We start from the raw sequence: 10,939 nt of genomic DNA on the forward strand, positions 1-10,939 counted from the left end.
ACACCTTGACCTTTACACCACAACTCCACAGACGAAGCCCAAGATAAATAATTTGAACTTCCAAGTAGGGGTTCAAAAGTAATCATAAAGGCTGAATTTCCAACTCCATTGTTTTTGAAACCAAAAGCATCAATTCCGAGAGACATGATTGGATCAAATAATTATGAAATCACAAAATTGGTGGCAGAGTTGGTCCAAAATTGTGTTAGGTCACAGAAACAGTTAAGAAGCAGCAGAACAATACACTGTAGCTGCCGGAAACTGGAACAGTCGCCGGAATCTGCAAAGTCGCTGGAAAATAAAAACGTTGTCGGAATGTGATGAAACTTGAATGGGTAGAGTCAGAATTAGTAGAAGAAGCAATTATCCTGAAGGAAATTTTTCAAAAAATGGTCGGAAAGGGTCGTACTCTAGAAGCCTAGCTTCTGACGGTGCGTGTGGCTGCTGCTGCCGGAGAGGCCGACTGGGGTTTTGTCGCCAGACGATGACAGATCTTGTGGTAGTGTTGGATTTTGCACAACACTGACGGAGAGAGATGACGCAAGACAACCGTGAAAAGTCGTTGGAAAATTGAGGCACGGTGACTTTTTGCTGTATTCTGGTTCCCGAATGTGTCTCACCACCACAACTCTGATACCATGTGAGAACGCACGGGAGAAAAATATTCTATTGATTTATTAACAATGATACAATGTGCCCTATATATAATACATGTTCTACTCCTACCAGATATGGAGCTAGGATTATTTATACATAACTATCTAACACGGACAAAACAAACACATCCAAACACCATTGGAGGAACAATATATTCATTCTTACCCTTTAAAGCTTCCAGAGGACTTTGAAAATTGAGGGGTTTAAGTGGCATTCTGTTGGTAAGATAGGCAGCCGCTAGATTAGCCTCGCTGGAAACCAAATCTGTCTCGAGCGAACCTTAGCTCCGGTGAACGGAAAAATCAAAACTGGTAGGGATAGGCTCGGAATGTTCCAGCGACCTTAATAGAAAAGAAAATCCCAAAAATAAAACTGACCAGATCTCGAGCTCTTTGATAAAAACGGAACCCTAGTGATGCGAGGGAGATAAATCACCTCAAAAAGGCAGGAATGGCTCTGATACCATGTAGATCTTGAGAAGAAGAAAATGTTTCTTATATTTCTGTGTGTTTACATCCCATGAGCAAGAGAATTTATACAAAGCTCCTAACGCTAATTAAGGAAATAAATCTGTACAATCAATCCAGCTATCAAATCAAATCAAATCAAATAAAATCGGATCTCCTAAATATAATCAAATCTCCTGAAATCATGCTAATCAACGCTCCTAAATCAAATCTCTTTGAATCATGCTAATCAACACAACAAAATCTAGGTTATGACTTTGGACCGCTTTAAATTAGATTGGAAAATTGAGAAAATTGAGCTTGGATAAAAAATTAGTAATGCCAACCTCAGAATACAAGAAAAAGCTTTTATTTAGGTTCATGATAATCATGAAAAAGCTTACTTAAAAGTTGAGAGGAAAAACTCGACAACTTTATTGTTTCAGTGGATCACTTGAAGGAAATCCTCTTCTGCTTTGCAATTGAGCGGGTATTCCAAGCATGGAATTCAAGCAAGCAGAACGTGGCATGAATAGACTTTTTAAGGTTTAATTAATTTGGTTATTCAGGTCATAGAAGCATCTTTGATGCACATTGTCCGACCAACAAGAAAGCCACAGAAGATCCTACTTACTGGATGGAGACGAGACATTGATGATATGATTGTGGTGAGTTTGAATCAAAGCTCCTAATTCCTTTTCATTTCACCTGAATGCTGCAGGTTCAGGGAGGAAACTTGCCAAAGAACATAATTATTCCAAAGACTACAGAGCGGATTCTGTTTTGTGGTTGGCGACGAGATATGGAGGATATGATACTGGTAATCTTGTGAGGAGCTAACTGTATACTTTCCTTACTCATGCAAGCATTTGTCTATAGATTATGGCGGTAGAGATCCCTCGCTTGTTTTCCATACCTTCCTACCTCCTTTCAGACTGTATATTTGCTTCCATGTTTTCTAATTTCTGAATATTTTCTCATTCCATCTCTGAGTTCCAGAGACTGATGAGAGAAGCCAAGAAAAAAAAACGAAGTATTTAAGATCTTTAAAATGATGCTCTGTAACTCCAACAACCTCAGCTGTTCATTCTAGGTATTGGATGCCTTCTTAGCGCATGGGTCAGAGTTGTGGATGTTCAATGAAGTTTGCGAGAAGGAAAGAGAAAAGAAGCTAACAGATGGTGGCCTAGATATTAGCCGGCTGGTGAACATAATACTGGTAAACCGCGAGGGTAATGCTGTTATACGACGACATCTAGAAAGTCTTCCCTTAGAATCATTTGGCTCGGTGAGTAAGATTCACTAACTATGCATAAAGATGCAGTTTAAAATGAAGTGATTGTGTGCTGATGTTAACGACACTCAGAAGGATTGGATCCTTTACTCTCTTCTGCTAGAATGGGTGGGAAGTTGGGTGGGGTTTGCTGGTGCTCCTGCTCATATTGTGTTTTTTATAACTTGTATTGCTGTTCTTATCTTATCTCTTCTGTGAATATTTTGTCATCCCTTCTAAGTTTCCACTGTTATTTATTTTTTGGTTATGTGTAGATCTTAATTTTGGCTGATGAGTCAGTGGAAGATTCCGCAATTCAGGCTGATTCCAGATCACTTGCCACATTACTGTTAATACGAGACATTCAGGTGCTTTGTGGAAGAGTTATTTTATATCTTATCCAGTGCCACATTTATGTTAAAATGTGCCCCTTTACTTCTATTAATGTCTCATGTTTTGTTGTTTTGTCTTATGTGCTGGGGATTTGGCATTGGCCCCTACCTTGTATATTAAAATCCAAAAATAAATACATAAAGGAGGGGAATATGGAACCTTACCTCCTCAAATCCTAAGCGAGTGTTAGGCAGGCCCAACACTTTTCATCGATGAAGCTTACAAAAGAATCCTGATCTAGTGTAACAATACATGTCTCAACTATTTGTTGATTGGTTTTACTTTTAGGAAGATTTTATTTTATTTTGTAGTTTGATTTTAGGGATTTGATAGGTGTATTGATTGTATATTAATTGTGCTGATTTATTTAGTTTCCTTAATTAGTAATAGGAACTTTGTATAAATTTCCTTGTTCATGGGATGTAGCAATCATCACAGAAGTCTCTTCTTGCTAGAGATCTTCATGATATCACTGCAGGACCCATCCCAGCCTGATGTTGGGCCGTTATATTGCCCGCGCTCCAGATGTCCAGTCCTTGGCATTACGGGGGGGGGTGAGAAGAGCTTTATCCGTGGTAAAGGGGATGGGGTGGTCTCTGGCTTGGGCAATCCTCACCTCTTGAGCTAGCTTAATCTCAGAAAGAGGTCGAGCTTTCTCCCTCTATTGAAGTTGGGCGAAATTAAACACCCTTTTTGTGAGTGTTGTCAAAAACATAATACCACCAGTGTCCAGCTGATAACGGCGACCAAATCCTAGTCAGCCGCTGCAAGAAACACTGCCAGATGCGCCATCACGCGCCACCAGAACACCCAGCTTAGGCGACACTCACTACCACGCGCTGACGCGTGAAGTGACCTTCGGCGAAATTTTTCATGAGTCTTCCTTGATTAGGGTTCGTTGGTCAATTTCGAGGCTAGCCATCCCAGTCTCACAATTTTCAGAGCACCCGAGGTAATTTTCCGGTGTATGAGTTCCTTTTCCCGACGAGAAATCTCCAGTTTTTCTTCTCTGAAAAACTGGTTCTTTGGGTCTTAAGATTCTGTAATTTTTTGGTATTTGGAGTATTATTCTTCACGCTATGGGGGATATAAAGGCAGTGTACACTAACTCCCTTTCACAAATCAGTGCTGTGAAATTAGATGGGGCTGGTATTTATCTTGCTTGGTCAAGTTTGCTTTTTATTAAATCCGAAAAATTGCTAAGGTATATTACTGGTGAAAAGAAAGTAGCCGTTGTGGCTGACTTAACTATGGTCACTGAGATTATGATAATTCCCTTGTTATGACATAACTTTTGAGCACTATGCACCCCCAAATCTCTAAGAAATATTTATTGCTTGATACTACTGAAAGAATCTAGAATTCAACTAGGCGCACTTACTCTCGCAAGGGAAATGATGCCTAGATCTTTGAGATTCAAAATAAAATTCATGCCACTAAGCAAGGTGAGTTGACTATCACTGATTGCTATTTCCGAGTTAAGTGGGTTATGACAGTAGATTGCCTACTATCAGGATCTCCAAGCAAAGTGTATCAATGATGAAGTTCTCTTTCAACAATTGATTGAAAAGGAAAGGGTCAATGATTTTCTGGATGGTTTGAATCAAGAGTATGATCAGATCAGGGTTCAAGTTCTTGTAAAATTTGTTCTCCTTCTCTTGACGATGCATATTCTTATGTTCAACAGGAAGAGAGTCGACGAGTGGTCATGTTTTATTCAACACTAACTGAGAAGTTTGGGTTAGTTGTGTCTCTTGAGCAACCAAGGGCAACCACCTCTAATAAAAGATCACCTGCACTGTGATTATTGTGGAAAGCCAAGGCATACAAAGGAAACATGCTGAAAACTACATGGTAGACCCACTAGAAGTCGTGAGGGAAAACGTGTAGCTCCGTCAAAGAGTCGGGCTAATATTGTAGAAAATGTGGAGACATCCAAGTAAAATGCTTTTGGAGAAACTTTATCTTTAGATGAAGTTCGGCATCTTCGCCGTCTCTTGAACAAAATTGAGTCTTCTAATGTTGTCACTTCCAATTATGTGCAGTCAGGTATTGCCTGTCGGCTCCTCTTAAGGCTTTCAAAACTACTCTCCTAGTCCCAAAAAGGATTATGTCAGAATAGCCAATGGCTACTTAACTCCTGTCTCTAGAACAAGTTCTATTGTCTGTACACCGATATTCCATTATCATCCATTCTTCATTGTACCTGAGTTTCCTGTTAACCTGTTAACCTGTTATCTGGTAGTGCCATCACCAAAAACTAAACTATAGTGTCGAGTTCTTTCCTATCATTGTGTTTTTCAGGATCTTTAAACAAGGAAGAGGATTGACAGTGGTGGATTGTATGATAACTTAAATTTGACTGATGGAACTTGAGACTCTTGGTCAAGCCTTTTTGGAGGAAATAAGGATATCAAACAAAAAATAATACGGTGGCATAGATGGTTGGGGAACCTATTATTTTTTGTTTTAAAGAAGTTATATCCTAAGTTTATTTTTCAAAATCGAGTTTGAATCTTTGTCTTGTGATGCTTGTGAGTATGCCGAGCATACTAGAAATTATTATCCTTTGAGTGATAATAAAAGTACAATTCCTTTTTCAACTATTCTATCTGATGTACGGGGTCCTACTCAAATAGTTTCTCTGTTTGGTAGTCGACAATTTGTTACTTTTATTGATTGTTGCACTAGGATGACTTGGGTATATTTGTTAAAGACCAAAAGTGAAGTTTTCTCCTGCTTTCAATCATTTTATAAGATGATTAGTACTCAATTTGAGGCTAAGATAAAAATCTTGTGATCTGACAATACCATAGAATACACGGATAAAATATTTGCTGCTTATTTGGAGTATTATGAGATAATCCATCAAACCATACTAGTTGCACAAAATGGGGTTGCCGAAAGAAAAAATAGAAATTTATTAGAAGTGGCAAGATATATCTTATGTTTACCATGAATCCACCAAATCTTTATGGGGGGTTGGCATTCTAGCAGCTGCCTATCTCATCAATGGAATGCCACTTAAAGGGTAAGAATGATTATATTGTTCCTCTGAAGGTATTTGGGTGTGTCTGCTTTGTTCACACTAGGAACTCTGGAAAACTTGATCCTAAAGCTCTTAAATATGTCTTTATTGGATATTCTCCAACACAAAAAAGAGTACAAATGCTATCATCCTCCCTCCAGGAGATCTTTTATCGCCATGGATGTTACCTTTCGAGAATCTGAACTCTATTCAGAATTACACCATCACCTCTTCGGGGTTTGGGGGGGGGGGGGGGACTATAAGGAGGAAGAGATGATTTTGCCAAGTTCTACTGTTGAAACCACTACCACTACCATATGAGGAAAGTGAAACTGGAGAAAGAATTTAGGGAGACTATTGGGCGTTTGGATAGACCCGATTTGAAAACTTACTCAAGGAAAAATAGAGCAGAAGAAGCCATCATGCAATCTGCCAAAGCTGAACCCTCTTTTACTGGTGAGTTCTACATTTCTTAATAAGTTAGATTTGTCTATTTCTTACAAAAAAGAGTCAGATCTTGTACCAAACATCATTTGTTTAATTTTGTTTTTTTAATTCCTTGTTTCCCTCCTATAGAGCCTTTGCCTTGTTTATTTCTTTTGTATATATTCCCTAGAATAGGAGGGAAGCTTTTGCAGATCCTAAATGGTAGCAAGCTATGGTTGAAGAAATAAAGGCCTTGTCGAAAAATAAAACTTTGGAATTTGTCACTTCATCACCAGATAATAAGTTTGTTGGTTGCAAATGGGTCTTCACTGTGAAACACAAAGTTGATGGCTCAATTAAAAGATTCAAAGCAAGATTGGTGGCTAAGGGATTTACTCAGACTTATGAAGTGAACTATCAATAAACATATTTCACTGTTGCTAAAATGAACACTATTAGAATTCTCGTTTGCAACTAATCTTGATTGGGACTTACAATGGTTTGATGTGAATAATGCATTTCTTCATGGAGACTCAGAAGAAGAGGTGTATATGGAGATTCCTCCTGGATTTGATATTGAACAGAGTCCAGGAAAGGTGTGCAGACTGAATAAAGTCCTATACGAATTGAAGCAATCCCCTAGAGCTTGAGTTAATAGGTTCTGCAAAGCAATGACCTCCTTTAGTTTCCAACAAAGCAATGCCGATCGTACTCTCTTCATAAGACATCAAAGCGATAAAGTCACTCTTCTCATAATTTATCTTGATGACATAGTAATGACAGGAGATGACAACAAGGAGTGTCCGATTGAAGAAGCTGTTTGTACAGGAAGGATCTTGGAAAATTGCAGTACTTCTTAGGAATTGAGCTTGCCAGACCAAAAAAGGGTATCTTTATTTCTCAACAACAACAGCAACATGCCCAATAAAATCCCACAAGTGGAGTCAAGAGAGGGTAGTGTACTTTACCCCTACCTTGTGCAGGTAGAGAAGGTAGAGAGGTGGTTTCCGATAGACCCTCGGCAAGTTATAGATTGCAAACTAGCAGAATCGCCTATTGAAAACAATCACAAGTTACAACACATGAGTTGGAGAGTCTGTTGATTAAGAGAGATATCGGAGGTTGGTTGGAAGACTTATTCATTTTCCCACTAGACCAGATATAGCCTATTCAGTCAGCTTGGTAAGTCGGTTAATGCATGATCCCCGAGATTCTCATATGCAAGTTGTCTTTCACATTTTATGATATCTGAAGTTTGCTCCAGGCAAAGGTATGCTTTTCTCCAAACATGATCACCTCCCGGTAGAAGCCTATATAGATGCTGATTGAGCTGGATCTCTAGATGACAGAAGAGTTACATTCGGTTACTGTATACTCGTTGGAGGGAACTTATTTGGAGAAGCAAGAAGCAAAGTGTAGTTGCTATATCAAGTGCAAGAGCAGAATAGATCTGACCCAGGGTGTTTGTGAACTTCTTTGATTGCAAAAGTTACTAGAGGAATTGAGACGGTCCGAAAAGGGAAAACTTTCCTTATACTGTGACAACAAGGCTGCCATCAGTATAACTCATTATCCAATCCAGTATGACGTGTTGAAATTGCACTTCATCAAAGAAAAAGTTGAGTGGGAACTTTATATAAATTCCCTTGTTCATGGGATGTAGCAATCATCATAGAAATACAAGAAGCCTTTTCTTCTTGCTAGAAGTCTTCACTATTTATATTTGATCCTAGTGCTAATCTAACAAGAAGGCACAGAAAAGGAAATAAGGAGGACTCCTTGTAGAATTTCTAATCTGACATAAGAGAAAGAGATGAAACTCTCCTGTACAATGATTTTCACAAAAAAATTAGATCCATGTTGTTTCATGTTGTTTAGTATATGACATAATATGATTCTCTCCGAATGACATCCAGTCTACTATACACCCTGTAACCTCATGAGTACACCACACCCTGTAACCTCATGAGTACACCAAAAATAAACTAGGAATGAGAGGCTATTCCTCAAATGTACGTAGTCGTTCTCTATCCCGTCAAAAGCTTTTTCTCTATCCCACCAAAAGGTCTCCTATTTCCTTCCGTTCACAGGACCCATATGAGTGCTAGTGGAGCAACATATCAAGCTCTTCAAAATTTTTTCCTTGTGAATTTCCAGCTGGAGAGTCCCTCGTTCACTGTGCGGGGCGTCATCATTGCGTCCCAAACCTAATTCAAAATCTCACACCATAAGCGAATTGCCACCGAACAAATGTTGGGTTAGGTGGTCCACATCTTCACCTGGACATTTGCACATGAAGAACCAGCTGACATATAATCTGTTTTTTTCTCAAATTTTCAGCTCAGTATAGCTCCTCTCATTGCCAACCAAGTGGAAAATTACACCTTTCTAAAATTTTATGTGTAGTATATTTCAAGTTTCCAAGTTCAACCAGATTTTGTTTTCTTTTTCCTTGTCCCTCATGTCTAACCGATCAGATTGCCTCACGATTCATGACTGATTTGTCAGTCTTTGTCATCAACCACCTGCTTTTTATCCTTTCTGGCATGGGTTCTTCTCAGCAGTATTACTACATTCATGTGCAAATTTTGGAGTCTTCCCTCTACAGAACCGGTAGTTTGCTCTTGATAAGTAACCTTGGACCCCGATATTACTTTAGTCAATGAAGGACACTATTGACAGGATCTAGGAATGGAAGTAGAAGTCCTCTTACCCATTGAACAATTAGAAAATTTTCCAAATTTAACTGCAAAGATCTGAAATTTCTCAAGGAAGAATCAAGTCATCTGCCCCATTGAGTTTCATTTAGATGCATGATTTCTGTTCCCGTAAAGTGGCTATGTTTTTGTATTATCTTGTTAAAGCTGCGACATCAGATCTTGCACTCAGAAATCTTTTTTCTGGTTTCGCAGGCAAAACGCCTTCCATATAGAGAAGCTATGGCTTCCAAAATTCACAGGGGTAGCTCCTCCCAAGGCTCCTGGAGAGAGGAGATGCAGCAGGCTTCAGATAAGTCAGTTATAATCAGTGAAATTTTGGACCCAAGGACTAAAAACCTCTTGTCTATGTCAAAGATAAGTGACTATGTTTTGTCAAATGAGCTTGTTAGCATGGCATTGGCCATGGTGGCAGAGGACCGTCAAATAAATGATGTGTTGGAAGAACTTTTCGCTGAAGAGGTGAGGCAACTGGCATGAGTCATGCTTACTGGGTTTCTTGATTTTCTCGGTCTCAAGTATTAGAGGAGCCACATTTTGCCCCAGTAGTCTAAGTTGCTCCGACACGGCAGTTTAGGTGCCGCACCCGTGTCGACACGACACTAGTATGGGTGTGAGTATGGGATCTGTACCGGATCTGGTCAAATAATTTTGGGTACTTTGACCACGACGGACCAAAAAATTTGAGGCGAGATATAATTTGATTCCCGAAATCAAAACCAAAATTAGGGTAAATTTGAAGAAAATAACATGACCTTATCTAGGAAATCAATCATTTACTTATCTACAACTTGAGAATAAAAAAAGAATCCACACTTTACAAGCTATACGTAAGTATTCCACAAAATTTCTCATAATTTAAATATTTTTATTTTTTTGAATTGTTTTCAGCCGGATTCCCGCACCCGTATCCGTACTAGGATCCGTATCCCCGAATCTTAAAATTTACATCTTGAACGATCCGACCTCTAAATCCCTTCCTATCATGCTAGTATTCTGCGACCTATATTAAGGCTGTAGTTATTATTGTTGTCCATGACTAATAAAAACCTTTTGACATTGCAGGGAAATGAGATGCAAATAAGAGGGGCAGATCTCTACCTTTGTGAGGGTGAGGAGTTGAGTTTCTACGAAGTGCTCCTACGTGCGCGACAAAGAAGAGAGATTGTGATTGGTTACCGTCTTGCTAATGCAGAAAAAGCTATCATCAATCCCCCAGCCAAAACAGAGAGAAGAAGGTGGTCAGTCAAGGATGTTTTTGTTATAATAGCTGACAAGGAATAAAAAATACTAACAGTGAAATCCTTTTAGCCACCTGAATTTCTCGCGTATCACTGGTAATGCAAGGTGCTGTAAGATCTTGTCAGTCACATCTCAAATAAATGAGCTATGGATGGAGATGAAAGAGCACTGAGTATAACGATGACATTTTGGTTCAGGAACCATAGCGTTACACAATCAACCAATTTGTTGCCTCATCAACTCTTGTTGTTCGTTCACCGAGTGTACTAGGATAATTGGTTACAGTTTTCTCTAAATGCCATAGGCAGTAGACTCTTTCCTCTCATGGAAAGGTATAACAATGTCTCTATAACGATGCCAATTTTGTTGTATATCAAGCCTTCAATGTGTTGTACCACTACACTAACTGTGAAGGCACAAATATTTATGTTGAACTTTGATCTATAATGCAGAAAGGTATCATCAAATTCTTGGGCTATGTTTCGACATTTTTTATTTATAATTTTGTTTTGACTAGACATGTCATTAAAGATGCAACCTAAAGGTGAAAAGGTAAAAAGAAATAGTAAAGGTAACTTCTCAGCCATCAAGTGGAATGTGAAGGCTATCATGGCCACACTAGAAGAGAAAGCAAGTGTATCAGACTGGGTGGGTGGCATGTTTTGCTAAATTCGTAACACAAACTAGATCGACAAGAAAAGTGGACTCTGCTGACCAATGAACATAGTGTTTGCAGTGAATATCCAACAAATGTCTA

General features: G+C 38.9%; 1 protein-coding gene across 7 annotated transcripts in view; it reads left to right on the plus strand.

Moving 5' to 3' along the window:
• The window catches only part of LOC104086611 (ion channel CASTOR-like), a 46,084-nt gene extending 35,435 nt beyond the window's left edge, over positions 1-10,649 (plus strand). For 3 of the 7 annotated variants that reach the window (XM_070177332.1, XM_070177333.1, XM_070177337.1), the window contains 5 exons: positions 1,825-1,923; positions 2,197-2,391; positions 2,652-2,744; positions 9,136-9,402; positions 10,006-10,649. In XM_070177332.1, coding sequence (XP_070033433.1) covers positions 1,825-1,923; positions 2,197-2,391; positions 2,652-2,744; positions 9,136-9,402; positions 10,006-10,224 — 873 coding nt within the window. In that variant the 3' untranslated portion in view covers positions 10,225-10,649. The remainder of the gene's footprint in view (positions 1-1,824; positions 1,924-2,196; positions 2,392-2,651; positions 2,745-9,135; positions 9,403-10,005) is intronic. The other 4 variants (XM_070177335.1, XM_070177334.1, XM_070177338.1 and 1 more) reach the window with 4 other exon arrangements.
• The last annotated feature ends 290 nt before the right edge of the window (positions 10,650-10,939 follow it).

This window comes from Nicotiana tomentosiformis, chromosome 6 (assembly GCF_000390325.3).
Source record: "Nicotiana tomentosiformis chromosome 6, ASM39032v3, whole genome shotgun sequence".
Lineage (NCBI taxonomy): Eukaryota > Viridiplantae > Streptophyta > Magnoliopsida > Solanales > Solanaceae > Nicotiana > Nicotiana tomentosiformis.